General features: G+C 41.3%; 1 protein-coding gene and 1 non-coding gene across 2 annotated transcripts in view; one reads left to right on the top strand and one right to left on the bottom strand.

Annotated features, from left to right (window-relative positions):
* Positions 1-12,376: 12,376 nt before the first annotated feature.
* Positions 12,377-27,501, bottom strand: part of RNF168 (ring finger protein 168) — a 35,159-nt gene continuing 20,034 nt past the window's right edge. The window contains exons 5-7 of the mRNA XM_041769375.1: positions 25,073-25,194; positions 18,685-18,766; positions 12,377-15,259 (exon numbers count right to left, since the gene is read on the bottom strand). Of these exons, the coding sequence (XP_041625309.1) occupies positions 14,309-15,259; positions 18,685-18,766; positions 25,073-25,194 (1,155 nt within the window). The 3' untranslated portion in view covers positions 12,377-14,308. The remainder of the gene's footprint in view (positions 15,260-18,684; positions 18,767-25,072; positions 25,195-27,501) is intronic.
* On the top strand, positions 16,932-17,038 carry LOC121474954. Its single transcript, XR_005983589.1, has one exon. It is a non-coding gene; the product is annotated as a U6 spliceosomal RNA (small nuclear RNA).

The following is a 27,501-nucleotide window of genomic DNA, read 5'->3' as shown; positions in this document are numbered from 1 at the left end:
TACTGTCAGAATCCCCTTGGGAAGCATCAACTGCCCAGTCTCAGGGGCTTCCTCTACAGAAGGGGGCATACCATCCCCTTATTAGGCAATCTAGAACTCTACACAATCCCTTCCTTTTTTCCTTCTAAATTAGATGATCACTTATTCCCTTTCTGAAGAATAGAGTCAGAGTCCAGTCTCTAGAGTCAAGTGTCCTGGGTTCAAATCCTTCCTCTGCCTCATTCTTTCTCTCTGACCTTGGGCCAATTACTCAATTTCTTTACGTTTCAGGTTCCTTCATCTGTAAAATAGGCATAATAAAAGCATCTACCTCATAGAATTGTTGAAAGGATTAGATGAGATGTTACGTGCCTAGCACAGTACCTAGCCCATAGGCTAACTTAGAAATATTATCTCATATGTTTAGGGAGTCGTATTTCAGTTTTGATTACTTGCAACTCTAGAACTGTCCCCAAACAAGACGTAATTTAGAGGTGATGAATGAAATTGAATAGTTCAAGTAAGTTGGCACACGTTTTACCAAGGTTAATAATAGAATAAGTTAGACTCCTGAGTGTGACTCACAAGAGTATCTTAATCCAAAACTCAGACATTTGGGGTCCCTGGGTGGCGCAGCGGCTCGGCGCCTGCCTTTGGCCCAGGGCACGATCCTGGAGACCCGGGATCGAATCCCACGTCGGGCTCCCGGTGCATGGAGCTTGCTTCTCCCTCTGCCTGTGTCTCTGCCTCTCTCTCTCTCTCTGTGACTATCATAAATAAATAATAATAAAAAAAAATTCAAAACTCAGACATTTGATGCCTGTTATTGGAACTTTTTTTTTTACATATAATAATGTTAATTTATTAATTTTATTTAAGTAAGCTCTACGCCCAACGTGAGGCTCGAACCCATGGCCCCTAGATCAAGTCAAACGCTCTGCTAACTGAGCCAGCAAGCCACCCCAATAAGCCAGTTTTTTAGAGTGAGGGTGGGGGAAGCTAATAGCCTCTGAATTTAACATGTTTACCTTTATACCCCAAAGTATGTGCTATTAGTAGTGCTGTCCTTAACTAACGTCCAAGTTATAATAAAGACCCGACACATCCAAAGATCACATGATTCCTTGATACTGCTCCTACATTCCTCCTCACCTAGTACCATAGGAGGCATAAATGGGAAAGGTGGGGCTTTTTGGGGTGTTTTTTTTTAAGATTTTATTTATTCACTCATGAGAGACACAGAGAGAGAGAGAGAGAGGCAGAAACACAGGCAGAGGGAGGAGCAGGTTCCATGCAGGGAGCCTGATGTAGGACTCGATCCTGGGTCTCCAGGATCACGCCCTGGGCCCAAAGCAGACCCTAAACCACTGAGCCACCCAGGGATCCCCAGGGAAAGGTGTGTGTCTCTCATGAATAAATAAATAAACTATTTTAAAAAAGAAAAGAAAAGACAATTCTGGAGAAAGTGACTTGAGGGGAGAATGGGTGCTGGGATAATCTCAGGTAAGATCTCTCTTTAACAGCCTTTCTAGGAAAGCTATGAATTTTTTTTCCCTTTAAATAGGCTCCATGCCCAGGATGGAGGGCAGCTCAGGACTTGAACTCACATCCTGAGATCAATATCTGAGTTGAGAGCAAGAGTGGGACATTTAACCGACTGAGTCACCAAGGTGCCCCTTCTCTGAGTTTTTTTTTTTTAAACCATTTTTTAAATATTTTACTTATTTATTAGCAACACAGAGAGAGAGGCAGAGACACAGGCAGAGGGAGAAGCAGGCTCCATGCAGGGAGCCGGACGTGGGACTTGATCCAGGGTCTCCAGGATCACGCCCTGGGCTGCAGGCAGCGCCAAACCACTGCGCCACCGGGGCTGCCCCCTTCTCTGAGTTTTAACTTATCTTTAAATACCTGAAATTTTGTCATTGAAATGAATAAAAAAATATTTTGGACACACTAAGTAGTCACATAATAGTACATGTGAACAGAGGCGCCTGAGTGGCTCAGTCAGTTAAGCATCAACTCTTGGTATTGGCTTAGGTTGTGATGTCCGGGTCATGAGATGGGCTCCTAATAGGGCCCACGTCAGCCTCAGTGGGGAGTCTGCTTGAGATTCTCTCCCTTTGGGCCTCTCCCATTCACACTTATGCTTTCCCTCTCTAAAATAAATGAATAATTCTTTAAAAAAAAATAGTAGGGAGGCTTGGGTGCCTCAGTGGTTGAGCGTCTGCCTTTGTTCTTACACACTTCTTCCATGAGACATAAACAACTGCCCCCTTTTCTTGCTTTCTCTCCTTTCTTACCAAAATGACCAGTTTAGGGATCCCTGGGTGGCGCAGCGGTTTGGCGCCTGCCTTTGGCCCAGGGCGCGATCCTGGAGACCCGGGATCGAATCCCACATCAGGCTCCCGGTGCATGGAGCCTGCTTCTCCCTCCGCCTGTGTCTCTGCCTCTCTCTCTCTCAATCTGTGACTATCATAAATAAATAAAAAAATTAAAAAAAAAATTAAAAAAAAAAAAAAAACCAAAATGACCAGTTTAGGGACGCATGGGTGGCTCAGTGGTTGTGTGTCTGCCTTCGGCCCAGGGCGTGATTCTGAGGTCCCAGGATCGAGTCCCACATCGGGCTCCCTGCCTGGAGCCTGCTTCTCCCTCTGCCTGTGTCTCTGCCTCTCTCTCTCTCTCTCTCTCTCTCTCTCTCTCTCTCTCTCTGTGTGTTTCATGAATAAATAAAATCTTTAAAAAATAAAAAATAAAATAAAATAGAACCTGTGAATAGGTGTTCTCTCCTCCTCACTAATGGTTAAATATAGCTAAAATGAGGGATGGTGGAGATAGTAGAGAAAATAGATGATAGTCTCCAAATGTAAGTGAAACCGTCATTTACTACGATCTGCACACAGGATGGAGAAAAAGATGAGGTTCAACTCTCTTATTACCTTAACATTAGAAACTTAAATAATTTTGTGGTAATAAATAAACTTTATTCAGAATATGTGGAACTAGTATAATAAATTGAGGAAGCCATAAAGACTTTTTTTTTCTTCCCTGTTAACTATTTTTCTCTGTGGTTCAAAGATCTCTTGAGACACAGGGGAGCATGTAGGCAGGGGTGTCCTGTAATATGGGCGCCATGGGAACCAACGGGCATGGGCTACAGATTTCATGGAATAATTTTTTTAAATTGAGATATTAAATAATTAAAGACAAATTGAGATATAATTTACATGCAATAAAATGCATACATTTTGGGGCTCCTGGGTGGCTCAGGCCTGCTTCTCCCTCTCCCTTTACCTGTCACTCCCCCTGCTTGTGCTCTCTCTTATCTTTCTGTCAAATAAGTGAATAATATTAGAATCTTTAAAAAAAATAAAATGCATACATTTTAAGTGTACTGTTCAATGAGTTTCCAAGATATGGAACATTTCCATCAATCCCAGTAGCTGGTGTGCTTCCTCGTCTAGCTAACAGTACCACCCCGGGACTGGCAAGAGATAGATGGCTCAGTTAAAACCAGATAATTTGAGAAGAGGGATTATTTATAAAGGCGTGGGCATAGTGTGGGGAAAGCACAAGATGGTCTCCTGTAGCAGTGCCAGCGAGCTGTTACCACTCCTAGACTGGAAGGGCGGAGGGAGAGGCTGTGTGGGGAGCTATGACTCAGTGGAGAGGTGCGGCCGGGGCCAGCTGTGGGGGGATCCTGCAGAGGGGTGCGGGACAGAGGTCCTCCAATCATACTCCCCTGTCCCCCTTAGTCCTGCTAACTATAATCCAACCAGAAGTCAGAGGGTAGGCGAGGCCCCTTACAGGTTATCCTCTCGGGGCATTCCTAGGACAAGAGTGAAGAGTAAAATCTGGAGGGGAAATCAGAAGATGTGTTATACTAATAAGTGAGTTTAAGGAAAAAGTAAGAAGCCCTCTTTGGGAGGAAGGTTTTTTGGGGGGTGGCGAGTGGGGAGGAAGGGCCATTGCAAACTCAGCAGTTCCTCGGGCCCCATGATTTATGTGTTAACTACAGGTGCAAGCAACATAACCGCAGTGTCTCCAAACAACGACACACACGTCATTACAGTCAAAAGCTGGGCACCGCTTCGCTACATTTTCTGCTTGGGGGGCTCACCAGCTGCAATCGGGGTGTTGGCCGGGGCTGGGTTCTCGTTCGGAGGTTCCACTGAGGACAGGATCCACTTCCCTGCTTCCGTGGCTGTCGGCCGCACACAGTCCCTGCGCTGCCCTGTAATACCCGGAGCCTCGGTTTTGCCGCCTCCTGGTTCAGCGCTGTCCCCAGCTGCCAGAGGCCGCTCACACCGCCGGGACGCGAGTTCCCCCAGTTTGGTTCCACGCACCTCGCCAGAACAGCCAACCTGAGAAGCCAACAAGCTGCAGCGGGTCTGGAGGGTGCTGTTGGGCAAGAAGCGGCGATGCCAGGGGGCCCTGCAGGGGCAGACCTCAGAAAACCATCAGCAAGCTTCACCTTTACAAGGTGAGGGCTCCTATGGGCAGAGACCTCCTGGGCACAGATCTGGGAACCAACAGGGCCAGGCATTAGCGTCGCAGGGGGAGGCAGGGAGATGCAGGGGAGGCAGGTGGGGAGGAAAGGTGAGAAAATCACAGTCTAGTGGTGGTGACTTTGGGAGGGAATCCCCTTAGAAAGCAGAGGCTTTCCGCTTAGCAGCAGCCACTGTGATTGAGGGAGAGGAAGCAGTTGGAGGCAAGAGACTGCCAGAAACAGAATGGGATTGTAGTTTATATGGGAAAATAAGACGAACCAGGATATTTGGGGGGGAGGGGGAGCAACGAGGGGTGACTCGCTGCATCATAAAACTTCAGTAATCAAAACAGTGTGCTATCCACACGTGGATGGATAGCTACAGGTGCAATGACCAGAACAGGAAATCCGGATACAGACCCTAATATGTTTAGCACGTGGTAAGTAGGCATCTCAGATTAGTCACAATAATGGGCTTTGTAAAATGTGATGGGAGGGTGTCTGGTGGCTCAGTCAGGAGAGCATGAAACTTTATCTCAGGGTCAAGTGTCTAGGTCCCACATAGGGTGTAGTGATTACTAAATAAACAAACATACAAACAAACTTAAAGAAATGGTGATGGGGGATCCCTGGGTGGCACAGCGGTTTGGCGCCTGCCTTTGGCCCAGGGCGCGATCCTGGAGACCTGGGATTGAATCCCACGTCGGGCTCCCTGCATGGAGCCTGCTTCTTCCTCTGCCTGTGTCTCTGCCTCTCTCTCTCTCTCTATCATAAATAACTAAAAAAAAAAAAAAAAAAAAAGAAAAGAAAAAGAAATGGTGATGGGAGGGGTGCCTGCGTGGCTCTGGCCTTCAGCTCAGATCGTGATCTCCGGATCCTGGGATCAAGGCCCACGTCCAGCTCCCTACTCAATGGAGAGCCTGCTTCTCTCTCCCTCTGCACAACTACCCCCAACACTTGTGTGCTCTCTCCCTCTCTCTCTCTAAATAAAATCTTAAAAAAAAAAAAAAAAAAAAACAGTGATGGGAAAACTGAGTAGACAATGGGGAAAAGAAGTTGGACCATACTTTCTCCCTACACCGGGTTAAGCATCAAATGAGTCAAACATTGCAATATAGGACATGCACGTTTGGGGGGAGGAAGGGGAACACCTTTATAGCTGTGGAGAAAATCCTTTTAACAAAAAGGGAAATCAATATTCGTTTTTTAAAATGGTTGAAAAATTAAATTATATAAAGATAAAATATTTCGGCATGGCAGGAAAAAAGCCTACTAAAGTCAAATGACACATTGGTGTAAAAATGTAAGATTAACACTCAATAGCTAAGACCTCAATGGACAGTTCTGTTGGTGGTCATGTGGTCACCGATTCGCAAAGCGAACTGCAGTCTCACGCAGGCCCGGCCGGGTGAGAGAACGGATTGTGTCCGCAGGGTTTCCTGGCAGCAGACCCGCCGATCGCTGACTTCCAGAGCAGAGGCTGCCACGGATTGGTTGGCTCTCAGAGGTGTGGTCAGTGGGCCAAGGGTGCCTTGATTGATTAGACACAGGCTTATAACCTGCTCCGGCAAGGTTACCTGTTACCATGGCTATGGAACAATCAATCTTTCTCTCAGAGTGGGGGGGGGGGGGGGGGGGACTGTCGTATTCCCGTTGGGAAATTTCTTTGTAACTTATTACAGAGAAAGAGTCAATCTTCCCAATACATAAAGAGCCCCTAGAAATTCAGAAGAAAAATCCAACAGTTCAATAGAAAAATAAGAATGCAAACAAAAAATACTGTTCTTAGAACATTAAAATGAAAAAAAGAAAACCTGTCTCGACCTCATTCAAAATAAGTGTTTTCAGGGATCCCTGGGTGGCGTAGCGGTTTGGCGCCTGCCTTTGGCCCAGGGTGCGATCCTGGAGACCCGGGATCAAGTCCCACGTCGGGCTCCCGGTGCATGGAGCCTGCTTCTCCCTCTGCCTGTGTCTCTGCCTCTCTGTGTGTGTGTGTGTGTGTGTGACTATCATAAATAAATAAAAATTAAAAAAAAATAAGGGTTTTCTATAGTGACTGCTCTTCAGACTCTGGAGAAAAATGCAAACCACATTCCATAAAACGAAGGTAAAATGTCAAAATAACCTTTTTCTCTCCCTCCAACAAAATAACTTTTTGACATTTAAAAACAATTTAATGCAAAAGCCACCAAATTTAGAATAAATGGGACGCCTGGGTGGCTCAGCGTCTGCTTTTGCATGATCTCAGGGTCCTGGAATCGAGTCCCTCATCCGACTCCCTGCAGTGACCCTGCTTCTCCCTCTGCCTGCGTCTCTGTCTCTCTCTCTGTCTCATGAATAAGTAAATAAAATCTTAAATTAAAAAAAAAAAAACACCTTAGAATAAATGTTTCGGAAAAGTATATGATACTCAAAGATGTTTAAGGATTTTTTTTTAAAGATTTTGATAGAGGGATAGTGACAGAGATAGTGAGAGCAGGCTGCTGATGTGGGGCCGGATCCCAGGACCCTGGAATCATGACCTGAACCAAAGGCAAACACTTAACCGACTGAGCTACCCAGGCGCCCCAAGAATTTTTTAAGCCAAGGAAAAGTGGTACGGTTGGGTTCAGCTCTCATTTTTTTGGTTTCTTGTGCTATTATGTAGCATTAAAATTGCTGCTTCTCTTCCCTCCCTGCCCCTCGCCCCCGCCCAAGACTTAGGTAATTAGGCCTCATCTATTTTTTGGTTTGTGACCTGCTCTTATCAGCAGCACCGCCCCCCCCCCCCCCCCCCCCCCCGCTGCAAATCTCTTATTTTTGTAAGCCAGTTATGTTAATGTAATTTTTAGCTTTATGCAAATAAAAGCTTTAAATAAGCAGTTTGCTAAGCATTTGCCAATAGAAGGAATCAAGTAATCTTTTTGTCTACAAGATGCTTTTGCTAACAGTCATTCTTGAAATCCTGAGATTTTTTAAGTTTCCAATTCAGTAAATTCAGAATACGGTTGTATAAACCACAGCAGTCCTAGCTCTTTGGAAGTGGAACAATTCTCTCACACATTAAAACCAAATTGATCTAGTATTCTCTTAGTGCCTCTTGCTAAAATTATACAATTCCTCTGTCATCGGACTTTTTTGTAATCTGGGTTTACTCTGGAGAGTTACTTCATGATGATCTACTTCAATTACTGAAATGCCCTCCTTTAAATTTTGTCCACGTGTCCTAACGCTATTATTTCTGAGAGGTACCCAGAAATACATTCCAAGGAGTTCAGGGGATTTAGTGATGATGCCCGAGGTCTTAATTTTCCAGACAGGAAACCTTAGAGCGGGGTTCTCAGCATCCCATAGGCAAGGACCTGGGAGGCCTGCAGGGAGTCAGGACACTGGAGCCTTTAGGTGTGGAACTTTCTGAACTATCAACTCTGATCGAGATGGGGACGAGGTTAGGGGGGCAACAGAGACTCAACAGGTGGGAAGGTCACTTCCGTAGATCCTTGACACAGTTCTGCTTCTGCTTATCTGTATTTCAGCATTTCCCACACTTTATCTTGTCAGGGTAAGAGCTTCCCATGGTTTGGCCTTAGAAACTTCAAGGCATCTTAGTCCCAGAACCCAATGAGGGGCACCGGGTCTGGTGTGGTTCTCCCCGCTTCTCTCAGCCCCAAGCCCACTGTCCCAAACTCTGCAGGTCCGTACAAGACGCCTCCCGGGGCTCTACTCGGCTCCTCCGTCAGCGAGCTTGCCCCTGGGCTCTATCCTAAATACTGGGAAGAAAGGGGATCCCTGTGGTATTACCCCAGCAATGGCACTTGGCTCCAGCTTCCAAATTCCTTCAACTCTTCTAGGACTAGACCCACTGGACCCCTCAGAGCACCAGCAGCATCTAAGAGGTCTCTTCCTCAGAGGTCCGAACACCAACTCCGCATGGCTCACCCTCCTCCACCTCCTAAGTGCCCTATTTTGTGACCCAAACTCTCCTCCTGTTTGCCTCTTTGAGGGCAGTAGCCACTTCCCGCAGTTGCCCTCTTTGGGTTATCTCCGGGGCTCCTTCTCTTTGGCTCCAACACCTGCCTAGCCCATTCCCTACCCTGGATGCCCGCTGTTGAAATGCCGATTGCGGGGTTTTTTATAACTGGGCCTTGATCACTACACATCGGTCCAGTAGAAACTGAGCAGTGGGTGCGGTTCTCCTCCTCGGCCCGGGACTCAGGAAAGTGTGCGGCCAGTCAGCCTAACCTGCAGCAAGAGCAGACACGCAAACTTAGAGGGACTGAAGAGATGGAGAGGAGTGACACAACAAGTGGAGACCCAGTGTATGGTCCCCAGCTGACAGTCTCCTGAATTGAACTAGCTCCAGGGACAGAGCCTAACCGTGGCAGTCTGGGACGACAAAAGCAAAGTTGAAGAGAAAGGTTAAAGTAAGTAAAATGAGGAGTCCCCTCAGCTGGAACTCAAGGTTCATGTTGCTCCAAGTCCTGCCAAGACAAGGCGAGATATTCTGGGGGAAAATGAGTCAGACTCAAAATTTAGTCCTAATTTTTTATTAAGACTTTTATGCAGGAATAATGGGTAAACATACAGTAGTTGCTCAACTCTCAGCTTTTCCGTCTCAAAGTTTTTAGTGTTTCTCACACCCTTATCCACTCCAACTGTGAGCAGGGATTTGCAGAAGCCACTAGGGATTTCTGAGGATTAGTTTCCTCTGGGGCGAAGGGCTCTTGTGACCTGGGGCCCTTACAGGCAGAGGTCTCTTGCGATAGGGCTACAGACACATTGGGCAGAGGTGAGTGGAGTCTTCAGCAGTAGACAGATAATTGCAGCTTATTGGACGGCACATCTGGAGACTCGTGGGAGCGCAAAAATCACCGGATGAAGGGAGACTCTTCCAGAAGTGAGACTGGTAGAGCAGTGGGGCAGACAATAGCCAGGGGGAGGAGCCATCACTTTGGTTCTTTTTAATGAAGGCCTGTGCCAGGTGCTTACCTCTTGATAGCAACAGGGTTGGTGATATTGATTCCCATTTGCAAAGTAAGAAAGGGAGGTGATGGGGCACCCGGGTGGCTCGGCCGTTGAGCGTCTGCCTTCAGCCCAGGGCGTGATCCTGGAGTCCCGGGATTGAGTCCCATGTCTGGCTCCCTGCATGGAGCCTGCTTCTCCCTCTGCCTTTCTCTCTGTCTCTCATGAATAAATAAACAATAAAATCTTAAAAAGGGGGGGAGGGGAGTAATGAAAGGTTAAGTAGTTCACCTAAGATCATGCAAGCAGAGACCAAATTAAGTAGGCAATCTAGAAGTGCATGCGTGGTTCAGTCTGGTAAGTGTCCAGCTCTTGATCTCAGGTCTTGATCTCGGGGTCCTGAGTTCAAGCCCTGTGCTGGGCTCCACACTGGTGTGGAGACTACTTAAAAGACAAAAGACAAAAAACAAAAACAAAACAAAAACAACCCTAACATTCTTAGCCCACAAGCCTTATGAAAACAGGCAGTATGCAGATTTGGCACCTGGGAGGTACTTTACGGAACCCTGTGCTGGAGCTCAGCAGGCTCCCTTCCCCTGGTAGGTCATGAATGCTTTGGTCTCCTCAGCAGTGGGAGCCTGATGACAACTCTCCCTGCTCTTGCAGAGTTTTTCAGCCTTTTAGCCTCTGCCCTGAGCGGTTTCAATACTCTGCCATTATCTTGATGGGAAAATTGGCCTTGTGTGTGATGAACCCGCAAGCGTCCAATATCGTCATTCCAATTCATCAGAAGGCCAAAGCGCACCACTTGCTGCTCACTGGCAGCAACCCTGACTCTTGGCCTGCATTCAGAACAGGCAAAACTACCAGCAAAACCACATTTTGGCCACAAATATCAGTTCATTTTTCATAGACTCCCTTCTCTAGAATCTTAGCCCCGATTTCAGTCTTCATTGTTTCAGGAGCTCTCTGGCGCTGTTCAGTCGGCAATCTTATATTTTTATTAGGCTTTTCTCATTGCTTTTAGCCAGAAATGTAGCTGCGATACTACCTAGAAAGCATAAATCTTGCTTTTTAAATAATTTAAAAATAGTACCTTAGGGATCCCTGGGTGGCGCAGCGGTTTGGCGCCTGCCTTTGGCCCAGGGCGCGATCCTGGAGACCCGGGATCGAATCCCACATCGGGCTCCCGGTGCATGGAGCCTGCTTCTCCCTCTGCCTGTGTCTCTGCCTCTCTCTTTCTCTGTGACTATCATAAATAAATAAAAATTTAAAAAATAATAATAAAAATAGTACCTTAAAGCTAAATACATTCAAATCAACTCACAATGCTGTGTTTTTTCCACACTGAAAAAAACCTTCCTTCCTGAATTATGATTAAAATTTAAAGGCAAAAGATGCCCTTTAGAGTGGTGCAGATTGAGAATAATAAGCTCCTTTTATTTTGCAATATATTTTTTTAGGTTTTTTTTTTTTTTTTTTTTTAAGTAATCTCTAATAATCTAGTGTGGAGCTCAAACTCAATGCCGAGATCAAGTCTCACATTCTTCCACTGAACCAGCTAGGTGTCCCTATCCTGCAACATTAAAAAAAAAAAAAAAAAAGGATTTATTGATTTGAGAGTGTGAGGGTGGAGATAGGGGCAGAGGGAGGGAAAATCCCAAGCCCACTCCCTGTTGAGTGCAGGGCCCGTTGCAGAGCTTGATCCCAAGAACCCAAGATCATAACCAGAGATAAAATCAAAAGTTGGTCGTTCAACCAACTGAGCCATCCAGGCACTCTTATCTTGCAACATTTTAAAAACATTTAAATTTTGGGATGCCCAGGTGGCTCAGTGGTTGGGTGCCTTCCTTTCGGTCCAGGGTGGGATCCTGAAGTCCTGGGATCGAGTCCCACATTGGGCTCCCTGCATGGAGCCTGCTTCTCCCTCTGCCTAGGTCTCTAACGAATAAACAAATTTAAAAAGGATAAGTTTCAGAAACAATGTGTTCTGATAAATTATGTGCTGATTTAAAGACTTAAAAAAATATATATAGGGATGCCTGGGTGGCTCAATGGTTGGGTGCCTGCCCTCGGCTCAGGTCGTGATCCTGGGATCCAGGATCGAGTCCCACATGAGCTCCCTACATGGAGCCTGCTTCTCCCTCTGCCTGTGTCTCTTGTGAATAAATAAACAAAATCTTTAAAAAATTAAATTTTGACTAGATAATATATTCAATATGATTGAAAATTCAAAAAGGATAAAAGAAAATTGAGTAAAAAGTCATTACTCCACCCCTATCTTCTAGCTGTGCAGTTTGTCTCCCTGCTGGCAACATTTACTCCTTCTCTTTCTAGACATTTTATTGCAAATACATGTGTTTATCTTTGCATATCAGTAAAGTGGTTTTGTTTTAACTGTTAAGTGCTATACAGTACCATTCACTGTACCATTTATCTAGTGATGTGACAATAACATTGTTTCTAAGCTTATGATTATAAACAATGCCATACAAAAAATGTCTTGTACCTGTCATTCTACACACATGTAAAGACAGTTTTAGGAAATTCCTAGAGATAGAACTGCCAAATTGGGAATTGGGATTTTAAATTTTCTATTGATACCAAGCAACAGTCCATGTTTCCCCACACTCTTGCCAGGATTAAAACATACCTACATAGACAAAAACAAAACAAAAAAGGGGCTTACTTTAATTTGAAGGAGAGAAAAATTTATAAACATTAGTAAAAGTGACGCATAATTATGCATCTTTTCACATATTTTTCCTTTCCTGGGAACTATGTTTCTTGAGAACATTTCTAATTTTCCTTTTGAATTATTAGTCATTTTCATAATGTATCAGCAGATACTTTAAAGGAAACAAGCTCTTTGTGATTAATTGCATCTACATCTCCACGCCCCACTCTTCATTTGCCATGTGTCATGTCTCCCAATTTTCCATTATGGTAGTAGTTCTTGTTATACAGAACTTTTTATTTTCATGTAGTTAATTTTTATTTTTTAATTGTGGTAAAATACATGTAGTAGGCCATTTTAATTTTTATTATTTTAATTTTCAGATTCTCAACCTCTGCTCAGTTCCAGTGCTCCCTGAGAAGTTAAACATTCTCATCTCTCTCCACAAAAATGAGAGGAAAAAGTAGCAATACACTAACGATTAACACAAAGCATTTATTAGTTTCTAACAATAAAGCATATAAGCTAAGACTATCAGAAAAACTAATAGGGAAATTAAAATTTATCTTGAGGTCAGGAAAATTTCTTCACAGACAAGTTAAGTGGTTAAATGTGTAAATTCTGTAAGTCACACTATCTTTTTCCTCCTTTTTGGTCAAGGACTATTCCAGGAAATTGTAATTATACAATTGTTGAGGAGTTCCAACAGCGTCTACTCTAAAATGTAAAGTGAAATCGCTCTGAGAATAATACTGGTTTGATGAGACGACAGATTTTATTGTATTTTGGACAAATTTGGTTAGTTTCTGACTAGATTTCAATCATTATTCAAAGGGCAATCACCTTTTTTTTGAGAAAGGGCAAATTAAACTTTAAATTAGCATTAGAATTCTACCCATAATTACCAAATCAATATTAAAATAGATGCCATTAAGTACGCAAACACTAACAGAATTTCAGTTACAAAATTTGGAGGGAAAAAAATCTTAATAATGTACAGAAATATTGACAAATTTAAGCTAGAATTAGCTCTAGGACATTTTATTTTTACCTTAAAAGGATGGATAACTAGAGATCAGCAGAAATGCTGTTAAAACCGCTATTTGCCTAAAGTTGTTCATATTAATGAAAAAAAGATTAATAGTCTCTAAGTTACATTTCACTAAATGAAATCACTGCCTTCTGATTTAACTTTCAGGGGTAAGACGGCAAAACCCAAGCATCAGACTTTGTTTTTCTGTACATAAACACATATAAAAGTATCTATACAAATGATAATATAAGGAAATAAACACATGGTTATATTTCAGGTCCTACAACAAAAGATGTATTTAACTCTCCTACAGTAAAGTCACAATTTTTTTTTTCCTGGAATAGCAGATTAACAGAAATGTCAAATCCCCAAATTTCATGCAATTTAGCAATTGATTTTGATTTTGACACCAGTTACTATGGTGTGAAAAGCTATAAAACCCAAACGTTTTCCATGTCATTTAGCAAAGAAAGGAGGATGGAGAACCCTCTACCAAACTTTACCTGCTCCCCTGTCCTGGACCCAGTTTCTTATCATGCAGTCAGTTCCAATGCTTCCAAATTGTCAATTTGGTGCACCTCAACTCCTAACTCCTTTCGCATTAAGAGCCTAGTTTCCTGTCAACTAATTCCTAATTTTCCAGGAAACTCTGAATTTTCTGATTTCACACTGATCATAAACCATTTTATATAAAAGAAAATGCTATAACAACTATAATAATTAAAGTGGAGATGAAAACTAGATTATTTTAGTGTCATGCAGGATGCATTTCAAGTGCTCTGCAAATATATGAGAAAGTAGCAAGAAAAATTACCCTGCCTGGATTCTTAACTACTCGGTACACTATGATCTTGCTTTGATTACTACTAGTTAGGACAAAAGGGAAGCAAAGGTCATAAAACATGCATTTTTTGGAAACAGAATGGCACTTGAAGATTTCTTGGGAGTTCACCAAGGCATTTTTATATCCGTAAGGATTGTCAAACTTAGTACATCACAGTTATTAAAAAAGGAAAGGATTGGGACTCCTGCTTACTACTGAGTTTGGCAGAAATATATTTATATTCCTCCCTTGTAATCACACAGTCCTTTATAGACAATGAGTTTAACAATTATAAAGATTCTATGATAAAGAAGAGAGCTTCATAATCCAGCTTTACTAGATTATAAAATACTCCCTCTTCCCCATGAATTACTTTGTATACCTCTGGAACATCTGAAAAATACTTTTCTGTGACTTACTAGGCTGTAGGGAATGAGCACTTTTAGATACATTACAATTATCTCTAGAAGAATTTGGCATCTTTCTTCCATTAACTGAATGTTTCAACTGGATCTTGAAAGATGCCTGCCAATTTTTATTTTTGGAGCCTCTCTGAGATTTTGAATGCTCTATATCAGTCTGTCTTTTGAAGTTCCTAGTTTTGGAATTCTTCCTCTGTCCATTTAGCAATTTGGCTGGAGGTGAAGATGTAGGACGTAACTGATACTCATCTGGGGATCCTTTTTGCCGGTTTGGCTTCATTTGTTCTTTATCTACTTCTTTCTGAAGCTGTAACGCTAATAACCTGTCCTGTTCTTCTTGTTTATGTCTCTCAAAAAGTAAGCATTCCAAATCGATCAGTTTTTGGGTGAAGTTGATTTCTGTTTCCTCTTGGTCTGAAGAAGCTTTGGGGAACTTTTTTCTTCTTTTTGCAGAAACGCATGGATCCCTTGCTGCTTCAGATAAAGATTCCTGTTTTTTTCTTTTGGAAATATCTTTACTGATAGGTAGGCAAGACTCTTCATTTTCTGTCTCAACTGTATTACTTCCAATTATTTGTGTCATACCTGATATAGTGCACCCACTCTCTGTTTTGCCATAAGGCTTAACTGCAGCTTCTCCAGAGCAAGGAACTCTGGCTTCAGGTCCCTCATGATTTAGGACATGTAACTCTTTATCATGATTGGTTGTACTCATTTGGACTTTTCCTTCAAGGCACCATTCTCTACCATTGGCACGTAACTGAGGCATAGGTGACTCTAAAGACTTTTCACCCTGTTCTTGCATTTCAACGCGTATTTGTGGAGAAAGTGTTGGCATATCTTCCTCAATTTCTGTATCTTGCTGTGTAGGGCTCTTTACAACACTACTATCAGTTTCCTATAGAAAACAAAGAAACTGCATGAACCATGGGAAAAACAGCAAGTCATAATACAGAGGTCAAATTACAGTGATACTCTAGCTGACTTTTCACTATAGTCAGCATCACTACTAATAACTAATACTAATTCTTAATAGTATTTTTATTCTGTGTGCCAACTTAGATTAAGGAATTCCTTCCTTTTCACTCCCACGGAAACCTATAGGTTAAAGCCCACAAACTGGATTCTATGTATGGCAACGAAGCTGGCACCAGGACCTGACCTCTCTCTTTCACCTTATAAACTTCCCCTAGCCCAGAGTTTTTTTTTTTTTTAAAGATTTTATTATTTATTCATGAGACACACACACACACACACACACAGAGAGAGAGAGAGAGAGAGAGAGAGAGAGAGGCACAGAGACACGGGCAGAGGGAGAAGCAGGCTCCACACAGGGAGCCCCATGTGGGACTCGATCCCGGGATGCGGGGCATTACACCCTGGGCTAAAGGCAGGCACTACACCTCTGAGCCACCCAGGGATTTCCCAGCCCAGAGGTTTTTAAACTCCTTTTTGTGCCATGCACCCTCCACTTTTCAGCATTTTGGTGAAACTTACAGACCTCTTCTGAATATTTTAAGATATAAAAATAAATATGTAGGATTACAAAGGGAATAATTTTTTATTTTTTTTAAAGATTTTATTCATGAGACAGATACATACACGCAAGCGCGTGCGCGTACACGCACACAAGCAGGCTCCATGCAGGGAGCCTGATGTGGGATTCCATCCTGGGACTCCAGGTCATGCCCTGGCCCTGAAGGCAGGTGCTAAACCACTGAGCCACTCAGGGATCCCCGGGAATAATTTATTAATATGTTATTTCTGGGGATGCCTGGGTGGCTCAGTGGTTTAGCGCCTGCCTTTGGCCCAGGGTGTGATCCTGGAGTCCCAGGATCGGGTCGCACACTGGGCTTCCTGCATGGAGCCTGCTTCTCCCTCTACCTGAGTCTCTCATGAATAAATAAATAAATAAAATCTTTAAAAAATAAAATGTTGGGATCCCTGGGTGGCGCAGCGGTTTGGCGCCTGCCTTTGGCCCAGAGCGCGATCTTGGAGACCCGGGATCGAATCCCACATCGGGCTCCCGGTGCATGGAGCCTGCTTCTCCCTCCGCCTGTGTCTCTGCCTCTCTCTCTCTCTCTCTCTGTGACTATCATAAATAAATAAAAATTAAAAAAAAAAAAAAAAAAAAAAAACCCAAATAAGATCTAAAAAAAAAAAAAATGTTATTTATGTTGTAATATGCATCTATTAATACATTGAATAATAAGATATAGTGGGACAAGTCTAATAACTTGTAATACTGAAGTAGGGAGGAGTACCAACGATATTTGAAGAGACCTGCCACAAACTAATGTGATAAAAATCTGTGATTCCCAATGCCTGGGTGGCTCAGCGGTTAAGTGTCTGCCTTTGGCTCAGGTTGTGATCCCGGAGTCCTAGGATCAAGTCCTGTACCAGGCTTCCCACAGGGAGTCTGCTTCTCCCTCTCCCTGTGTCTCGGCCTCTCTCTGTGTGCCTCTCATTAATAAATAAAAATTTTTAAAAACAAAACAAAACAACTGCTTTCCACTGATGATCAAAGGCACAGCTTTATTTAACAGTATTATGATTTGATACCTACATTCGTGCTTGCTTTGGCAGCACATACACTAAAACTAGAGCGATACAGAGAAGATAAGCATGGCCCCTGTACAAGAATGATACATACATTCATAATTAAAGGAGAGGTTAGGTGAAAGTAAAAATAAACCTCTTCCTCCATTTAAGTTCATATGTACTCTCTGGATTCTAACCACAGATCTAGACCTTAGGTTAAGAATCCTTGCTTTAAAAAAATTAAAAAAAAAAAAAAAAAAAAGCTAAGAAAAAAAAAAAACCCTGGCTCTGGCCTGTGTATTTTTCTTTTCACTTAATAGGTCTTAGGTTAAGTAAAGACCTATTATTAGTTTTCATCCTAGAAAAGCCTTAAGAAAGTTAAGAAAGGCTTTGGTGAAAATTTGCCTCAGAACAAAAATTACTCCTTGTTGTTAGAGACCTTAAATATGTTATTTTACCTATTTCCTTGCATTTATCATTCCTTCCTTATAGCATTTCTTTTTTTTTTTTTTTCTTTCCTTATAGCATTTCTTGTGAGTCAGTCCAGTTTGGACTGGATAAATTCCAGTTTGCCCACCTAGCTTTGCTGTGAATATGAACACCACAGTAGGACAAATACCCCACCCTACAATGCCTTGTTCATTCTCAGTTCTAGTATGAGCCAGACCATCTGGATTTGAATCTTCCATCATCTCTTTTTAAGGGACTGTGTGCAAGTCTCTTATCTGCATGTGCCTTAGTTAATTCTTAACTGTAAAATGGGCATAAGAATGAATACCTACCTTATAGAATTGGTGCTTGTGAGATTGAAGGAAATAATACATACATTATCTGGCATATGGTAAATGTCAATTAAATGATAGGTTTTAAACTACCTAGCAGAGTTTTTAAAAATCTAGGAACCTCTTAGTAAAGGGTTAATAAAACTTCTCTGTAAGAAATCAACCTTGGTGTCAGCTCACATTTCCTAGTTCTATTTTCCTGGAAACTTGATAAAGATGAAATGTCACCTGTGTTACTAGGCCACATAGCTTATGGTAAAAATGACCTTAAAAAATGAATTACATTTATACTAGCAGAACCATAAATGAGTGATCTATAAGCACCCAATGGGAAACCAAATCTAGGGACTTCTGTGACTTATAACTCTTTTGACTTGATGTGTTCCTTACCAGGACCCCTGGAAGGTACACCCATGGCTTGTTACAATAACTCTTATGCGGCATAGGGCCTCTAAGCCAGAATGGTTACCACACTCCACATTGTTTCATTTCTAGGCGGTGACTGACTCAGGAGCTCTACTGTGAAGACTCTTGCTGCACTGATATGCCTGATGCTACCCTACTAGCATGCTTTGTTTCTCATCCTGTAATTTTCACATAAAGTGAAGCTGGTACCAGGGGTAGCCTATTTGATTTTGCGAGTTTGAACGCCTAGGGCAGGGATCCACAAAACCATGACCCATGAACCAAATTCAGCCTGCTTCCTTTCATAGTTTTACTTGATCAAAGAGAAGCCAATTTGTCTACGAATCCTTTCACAGGAAAACAGCGTAACAGTTGTGACAGAGACCATATGGCCACAAAGAGAAGAAGTTTGTTGATTCCTAGTCTAGGTGAGCCAAATATGACTCAGAAAGGGTATTCCATATATTACTAAAAAAAACAAAAACAAAAACAAAAAAAACCCCAAAAGTTACGAAATGACAAGTATTCAATCTCTAGCATTAGTAAATCTAGTAAAAATTAGTAAAAACTAAGAACATATTTAGCACCCACATACCTTAGACACGGAGTTTTCCCTGCTTTCTTGTACAACTTCAGACTGTGATGCTGACCCAAACTGAGGTTTAGGTGACAAATACCTTACAAAAAAAAAAAAAAGTTTACCAAAGTTTGAATGCTTTGACAGACAAGTAGCATGTAACCAATATATTAAACCAGATTAGCTATTTACATGAAGGTTGCCTGGTCTGCTGCTTGGATGATTGATCAGAAAGAGTGTATTTCAACTCTCGGTCTCAGGAAATTTGGCCTAATTCCAGAGCAAAACTTAAAAGGTTGAATTTTGAAATTTTATGGAAAACAAAAGAAAAGGAAAAGTCAAATCTAAACATTTAATTCTAAAAAAAAAAAAAAAAGTTTAATTCTAAAAAAAAAAATTCAAAAGGTAGATAAGCATCAAAACAAGATTATAAAGTCTTTCCAAAAGTCATGGAAATGACATTTTAAATCAAGAGAAGATGTTAGTTTCTTTTTAATTTGTTGTTGTTGTTAGTTTCTTTTTAATGTCAGATCTGGCTGTTTACTATATTTTTAATATCTACCATTGGGAAAGAGTTCACGATTAGATTCTTTACCACTATGGTATAGAGATTTTGTTAGATACACATTTTGTACCAACTGTCTGCCTGGAGAAATAGAGATATATCAAGACATCAGCATAAGAGCCTATCTCTAAACTTCTAAGCACCATTAATAAGCTATATGCCACTGAAAACATGAAACTTGTAATATGGTGAAAAATGCTATAAGAAAATGGGAGGGATGCCTGGGTAGCTCAGTAGTTGAGCAGCTGCTTTAGGCTCAGGTCGTGACTCCGGGGTCCTGGGATCGAGTCCCACATCAGGCTCCCTGTGGAGAGCCTGCTTCCCCCTCTGCCTGTGTGTCTCTGCTTCTCTGTGTGAAATATAAATAAATAAATAAATAAATAAATAAATAAATAAATAAATAAATAAATAAATGAATGGAATGGAATGGAATGGAATGGAATGGAATGAAAGGACTGGTAATGAGAGAATATATTTAACAAACTGTAAAAAATCCAAATACACATAGAGAGAACATATGCACACATCCGTGTAGGTGAGAAGGGCAGAGGGAGAGACAGAACGCAAGCAAGTTCCATGCCCAGCACAGAGCCCAAAGTGTTGGACATGTGGCTTGATCCCACAACCCTGAGATCATGATCTGAGTCAAATTAAGACTTGGATGCTCAGGGATGCCTGGGTGGCTCAGCGGCTGGGCACCTGCCTTCGGCCCAGGGCGTGATCCTGGAGACCTAGGATCGAGTCCCACATCGGGCCCCGTGCATGGAGTCTGCTCTCCCTCTGCCTCTCTCTCTGTGTCTCTCAAGTATAAATAAAAAAAATCTTTAAAAATATAAAAATAAAAAACAACCACCCACGTATACTTACCACCTGGTTTAAAGGTGGGGGAAGGATCATTGATTTTAAAATCCCTTATGGGGCTTCCTCTTTTTTTGCGGGGGGGGGGGGGCTTCCTCTTTGTCACCCAGCTCAGACAATCACTATCCTGAGTTTTCTATTTCTTACTTTAAAAAGTTTTACCATACATTTGTATACCTAAACATGTGTTGCTTCAACTGCATGATTTTGACTTTTACATATACAGAATCATACTACATGTATTCTACAACACTTTTTCTTCACCCATTTTCATGATTCATGCATGCTGTCCTCAGCTAGATTCATTTGGACGGCTGGGATAGTATTTGGTTCTACTTTTGGACAGCTGGTCGCTTCCACTCTTTACTATTATGAATAGCACTGTTGGGAACATGCCTGTACATATCTTCTGGGGTTTCTCTGCCATCTACAGCTAAAGTAGGTGTAGAGTCCTAGAATATCAACCTTTTACATTCCCGCCGAACACGTAAATGCTCCTTTATCATCTACAACATTGAATACTTCTAGATAGCTTAATTTTTCCAACAGGGTGAGTATGGAAGTCTACCTCACTGTGATTTGGTGTTTCCTTAACCACTAATAAGGTTCAATATCCTTTCAAAAATATATTAACTTTCAGGTTTCATTTTATATAGAGTCAAAATTTTTTACCTATTTTTCTACTAGTCATTTTCTTACTCAGCAGTGGGTATTTCTTTAATATTACATTACCTTTCTTCAGTTAAACAAGTTATACTATCAGCTTCTTTTTTTAAGTAGGGTCCACACCCAGCATAGAACCCAGCTTGGGCCTGAACTCAGTCATGAGATCAAAACCTGAGCTGAGGTGAGGGGCAGCAGGGGTGGCTCAGTGGTTTAATGCTGCCGTCAGCCCAGGGCCTGATTCTGGAGACCCGGGATCGAGTCCCGGCACTGGGCTCCCTGCATGGAGCCTGTTTCTCCCTCTGCCTGTTTCTCTGCCTTTGTCTCTATGTCTATCATGAATGAATAAATAAGTAAAATCTTAAAAAAAAAAAAAAAAAAATTTTTTTAAAGTTAATAGGTTTAACATTAAATCATCTTCTAATAGTAAGCTAGCAATCTATTCCGGGAATTGTCATTTTAAATAATATTCGTAGGGCACCTACGTGGCTCAATCGGTTAAGTGCCAGACTCTTGCTTTTGGCTCAAGTCATGATCTCAGTGCCCTGAGATAGGGCCAGGCATGGGGCTTTGTGCTGAGTGAGGAATCTGCTTGGGATTCTTTACTGTCCCTCTCCCTCTCTCTAAAATAAGTAATAAAACCTTTTTTAAAAAAGACATGTAAACCATTAATTAATTCATTAATTTTCAGACTTTCTCCCTTTTTTCTGATTTGGCATTTTCTTTCTTTTTTTTTAAGATTTTATTTATTTATTCATGAGAGGCCCCGGGGTGGGGATGGGGGTGGGGAGACATAGCAGGGGGAGAAGCAGGCTCCATGCAGGAAGCCCGACGTGGGACTCAATCCCAGGTCTCCAGGATCACTCCCTGGGCTGAAGGTGGCGCTAAACCACTGAGCCACCAGGGTTGCCCAGATTTGGCATTTTCTGATATGGCACTTTAGCCACCTCCCAAAGTTTTAATGTGTAATACTTTTAGTTCTATTATTTCCATCAAGATTTATTCCTTAACCAATACGTTACTTAAGAGTTTTTCTTAATTTTCAAGCACTTGAGTAGTCTTTTTGTTAATCATTTTAAATTTGAGATGAAAACCATATACATAAAATTAATCATTCTAAAATGGACAATTCAGGGGGCACTTTAGTATGTTCTTAAAGTTGTACAATCATCACCTCTATTTAGTTCCAAAACATTTTCATCATCCTTGAAGGAAACCAGGCATATGTTAAGGAGTAACTCCCCCATTCCCACCTTTCCACAGCCAGGAGCAACTACTAATCTGCTTCCTGTCTTTATAGATTTAACTACTTTAGCTATTTCATAATAAATTTAATTCACAAATAAATCGTATACTTGACAACTCTTTTTGTCTGGCTTCTTTCAGTTGGCATGTTTCTGAGGTTCATTTACGTTACAGCATTTATCAGTATGTCACTCCTTTTTAGGGCTAATATTCTGTTGTATGGATCACACCACATTTTGTTTATCCATTCATCCTTCAACGAACATTTGTGCTTATCCATCCTTTGGCTGTCTGAAGTGCTGACACAAACATCTGTGTACAAGTATTTTTTTCTGAATTCCTGTTCTCAAATTTTCTGAGTAGATGGGTAGGAGTGGAATTGCTGGGTCATATGGAATTCTGTTTAACATTCTGAGGAACTACCAAATTGCACTATTTTATATTCCCACTAGTAATCAATGCAAGATTCTAGTTTCTCCAATATTTGCCAACACTCGTTATTTTCCTTTTTTTGGATTAAAGATATCCTAGATGTAGGGATCCCTGGGTGGCGCAGCGGTTTGGCGCCTGCCTTTGGCCCGGGGCGCGATCCTGGAGACCCAGGATCGAATCCCACGTCAGGCTCCCGGTGCATGGAGCCTGCTTCTCCCTCTGCCTATGTCTCTGCTTCTCTCTCTCTCACTGTGTGCCTATCATAAATAAATAAAATTAAAAAAAAAAAAAAAAAAAAAAAAAAAAAAAAAAAAAGATATCCTAGATGTAAAATGGTATCTCCTTGTGGTTTTGATTTGCATTTCCTTAATGACTAATGAAATTGGGCATCTTTTCATATGTACATCAGTGGAGAAATGTCTGTTCATGTCCTTTGCTCATTTTGAAATTGGATTGTTCACCTTTTAAGTTATATAAGAATTCTTCATATATTCCAGAGATTAGACGTTCACTGTTTTTAACTTTCCTTTCACTTTAATCTACTAGTTTCTCAATTTCTATTTTTAAATTCATCTGTCCATTTTTATATATATATTTTTAAGTTTTATTTATTTATGATAGTCACACAGAGAGAAAGAGAGAGAGAGGCAGAGACACAGGCAGAGGGAGAAGCAGGCTCCATGCACCGGGAGCCCGACGTGGGATTCGATCCTGGGTCTCCAGGATTGCGCCCTGGGCCAAAGGCAGGCGCCAAACCACTGCGCCACCCAGGGATCCCCATTTTTATATTTCTAATAAATTTTTATCTTCATACATTTCAAAATATATATTTAGATACATGAAGATTCATGACAGTTACATCTTTTATGTGGAAGAGTAATAGATCAATGTGAAATATCTCTGCTTGTCTTTTAATGGTTTTTCTCTTGATTTCTACTTGGCATAATATCAGCATTAACAATATTGATACTGAGCCATCTATTTCTGTTAATAACAATCTCATTTAACTGTCCCCCAAATTTCCATTCCCCTGCCCCCAAACAAAAATTTCTATGAGTTTTGAAAGGTGGTAAATTACCTGCATGTATTTACTCAATTGAAACCAAAAGCCCTGGGATCCCTGGGTGGCGCAGCGGTTTAGCGCCTGCCTTTGGCCCAGGGCGCGATCCTGGAGACCCGGGATCGAATCCCACATCGGGCTCCCGGTGCATGGAGCCTGCTTCTCCCTCTGCCTGTGTCTCTGCCTCTCTCTCTCTCTGTGTGTGACTATCATAAATAAATAAAAATTAAAAAAAAAAAGAAAAGAAACCAAAAGCCCTTACATATTTTCATTAATTTATTTTTGAAATAGGCTACATGCCCAACATGGGACTTGAACTCATGATCCTGAGATTAAGAGTTGCATGCTCTACCAACTAAGCCAGCCAGGTGCCCCTATTTTTAAACTCTAGGTGGTTCTTAAACTTTCCCATCTGTTAATGCTATGAGAAAGCTTATATCCTCATAAAATCATCAACTCTATCTGCTGTTGGAGGGACATTGCAAGGAATCTAAATCACTCCACTACTGACTACCTGACATGTGCTTTTTGTATAGCAGAGAAGAAATATAAACTGAGAAAAAAAAGGTGAGGGAATGACCTAGATGCCAAGTTATAAGCTCCTTTATAGGATGACTCTCAACGGGACTAGTTTTTCTCATTTGAATCTAAACCAAGAAAAAAGGAATCCAATTGGCTAATTCTGAGAAAACGGGAACATGAAAATCCTGAGGCATCAAGATAAAAAGACTTCAGGGACACCTAGGTGACTCAATTGGTTAAGCATCTGACTCTTGATTTTGGCTTAGGTTACAACCTCAAGGTTGTGAGATTGAGCCCTGTACCCTACTTAGCATGGAGCCTGCTTGGGATTCTCTTCTCCCCTTTCCCTTTGCCCACCCCTTCCCCACTTTCTCTCTCCATCTCTCTTTTTTTTTTTTTTTTTATTTTATTTATTTATGATAGTCACAGAGAGAGAGAGGGAGAGGGAGAGGCAGAGACACAGGCAGAGGGAGAAGCAGGCTCCATGCACCGGAAGCCCGATGTGGGATTCGATCCTGGTCTCCAGGATCGCGCCCTGGGCCAAAGGCAGGCGCCAAACCGCTGCGCCACCCAGGGATCCATCTCTCCATCTCTCTTAAAACTAAACAAGACTTTGGAATCTCTCTTCATGATAACCAGACAACTAAGCCATGTGAGTAGCATCCTTATTTTCACTTTACACCCAGCTCAGACCATCTCAGACCATCTGGAGACTTTTCATGCAAAGTCCTTGGACCAAATTTTGACAATCAGTGGACCATATGAGCAAAAACACCAGCATCCAGTAAGTAATCAATAAATAATTGATAGAGGCGCCTGGGTGGTTCAGTTGGTTAAGCATCTGACTCTTGATTTTGGATCAGGTCATGATCTCAGGGTTGTGAGACTGAGCCTTCCATCAGGCTCTGTTCTGGGCATGGAGCCTGCTTAAGATTCTCTCTCTTTCTCTTCCTCTCTGGCCCTCCCCAAAGCCACCGCTATCCCAACCTGGTCTGTGTACACACATTCTGTCTCTTCCTCTCAATCAATCAACCAATCAATCAATAAACATGTCCACTTACTTATGAATATCTCCAGTGTTTGTTTGTTTGTTCTTACTTTTCTTTTGTGACTTGGTTGTGACTGTATCAGATTTTCTGGAATTCAAGGGAGAAGCCAAGACATTTCCATCACAGGAATTGTTCTTCAATAACAGAAAAAGCATAACAGACATTATTAAAAACAATTATAATAAAATAAGCTATTATTTTGACTAATTCAGAATCCACAACAGAATTTTTCAGGTCTTATACTCACATATAAATTCTATACATCCTTTGAATAATACTGACTCTGCAAAAATTATTATAAGTAGGATTAAGTCCATCCAAGTTGGTCTACGTTATTATTTTTTTTTAATTTTTATTTATTTATAATAGTCACATAGAGAGAGAGAGAGGCAGAGACACAGGCAGAGGGAGAAGCAGGCTCCATGCACCGGGAGCCCGATGTGGGATTCGATCCCGGGTCTCCAGGATCGCGCCCTGGGCCAAAGGCAGGCGCCAAACTGCTGCGCCACCCAGGGATCCCCAAGTTGGTCTACATTAATGACATTTTTAGTCTATGTTATAAATCAAAGGGCACAATGATACTAACAATCATTTTGTTAATGAATGGCTTCATGTAATTTTAACTACCTTAATCTACAAGGAAAAATTCAAAAGAGTTGTGGATATATCTGGAATAAAAGGTAATTTTGGAAAAAAAAAAAAGGGTATTTTGGGTAGAAATAATTTAACCTACAGATTAAAGAGAATACCAGTATCATAAATATTTACTTGCTGTACCAGTCTCATAAGTTTCTCACTATACTACCAGAAGAATTAATATACTTGGTGGTGGCAGACATTTGGCCTTGGACTGCCTAACTTTCTCAAGTAAACCAAGTATTCTAAAATATCAACAGATCTACTCTTTTAATCCCTATTAAAAACAAGAAGGATTAGAACAAGACTCTTTACACGTAGAGATGACCCCAGATTCTCCTCTCAGGTGTATTTTTTTACCTATGTCATTTGTTATTCTATTGATCAATGTCTTAAATTTCCTGATTGTGTACCTTTTCAAAACTATTCCCCTAAAATTTTAAAAAGAAGAAATATATTAAAAAGGGCAGGGGTGGGGCACAACTGGTTAAACATCTGCCCTCGGCTGAGGGGTCCTAGGATTGAGGCCCATGTTGGGCTCCCTGCTCAGAGGGGAGTCTGCTTCTCCTTCTGCCTCTCCCTCTGACTTGTGCTCTCTCAAATAAATAAACAAAAAAAATATTTTTTTTAAAAAAGGGCAGGGGTGCCTGGATGGATCACTTGGTTAAGTTTCTGACTCTTTACTTCACAAAGGTCATGATCTCTGAGTTGTGTGCTGGGTGTGAAGCTTAAGATTCTCTCTCCCCTCTCTGACCCACTTTCCCTTCTTGAAAAAAAAAAAGGGAGGGAAATATAATCTAAAATTTGGGTACATTATGAATAGTAGGACTCTCCAAAAAAAAAAAAAAATCCCAATTCTGGATATATTTTGTTTTGTTAAGTATATTTTAAGATATTTATTGTTTATAAACAGGAATTGTTTTTAGATGCTCTCAAACTTGAATGCACACCAGGCTTCCCTAGATGCCTCTGGGAAAGGTATTCCGAGAATCCCACCCCCAGAGAATCTGATACAATAGACTTAGAACAGGTATGGGGGGCACCTAGGTGGTCAGGTGCTCAGGGTGTGACCCCGGGATCCAGTCCACATCAGCTCCCTGCAGGGAGCCTGCTTCTCCCTCTGCCTGCGTCTCAGCCTCTGTCTCTTGGGATTACATAAATAAAATTAAATTTAAAAAAAAAATAGAAAAAGTATGGGAATTTGTATTTTAAAAGAACCTTTGGGGAAAAAAAAAAAAAAAAAGAACCTTTGGTGATTCTGTCAGGATCCCACTGTACTCTCAGGACTCAAAAGTATGGTTTTATCATCCTTCTATTCATCTTTCCCAAGGCAGTAATTTAACCACACAGCAAAATAATAAAATCCAGGTCTAGCATATTACTTAAAAATTTACTGTGCTTTACTTCCATTTCTTTTTAAGATTTTATTTAATGTGCTTCACTTTCAAAAAGTGATTTGCATCCATATAATTTAATGTTTTTGCCACGCTTAAGAAGATTTAGATAAGACTGTGTAGCTACAGGAACAATCTCTAAGATATACCAAGTGAAAACAAGCAAGAAAAAAACAGAGTGTGACTGATACATTCTTTTTAGGTGAATAAGAAAAATTAAGGAACTGTTTAGTGCTAAACTGTGGGGAGACTGAGGTAATAGAAAAGGAATAAGAATATGGAGGTGGGAGGGGACAGAGGAAGCTTTCACTGTGAATAACTTTCCTACAGACTCTGAATTTACTAAAATATTTAGAAGGATTTTTTCACATGTACATAACATGTGAATATGTACATAACAAATACATAACA

Source organism: Vulpes lagopus, chromosome 1 (genome assembly GCF_018345385.1).
Source record: "Vulpes lagopus strain Blue_001 chromosome 1, ASM1834538v1, whole genome shotgun sequence".
Lineage (NCBI taxonomy): Eukaryota > Metazoa > Chordata > Mammalia > Carnivora > Canidae > Vulpes > Vulpes lagopus.
This window is presented reverse-complemented; position numbering and strand designations above follow the sequence as displayed.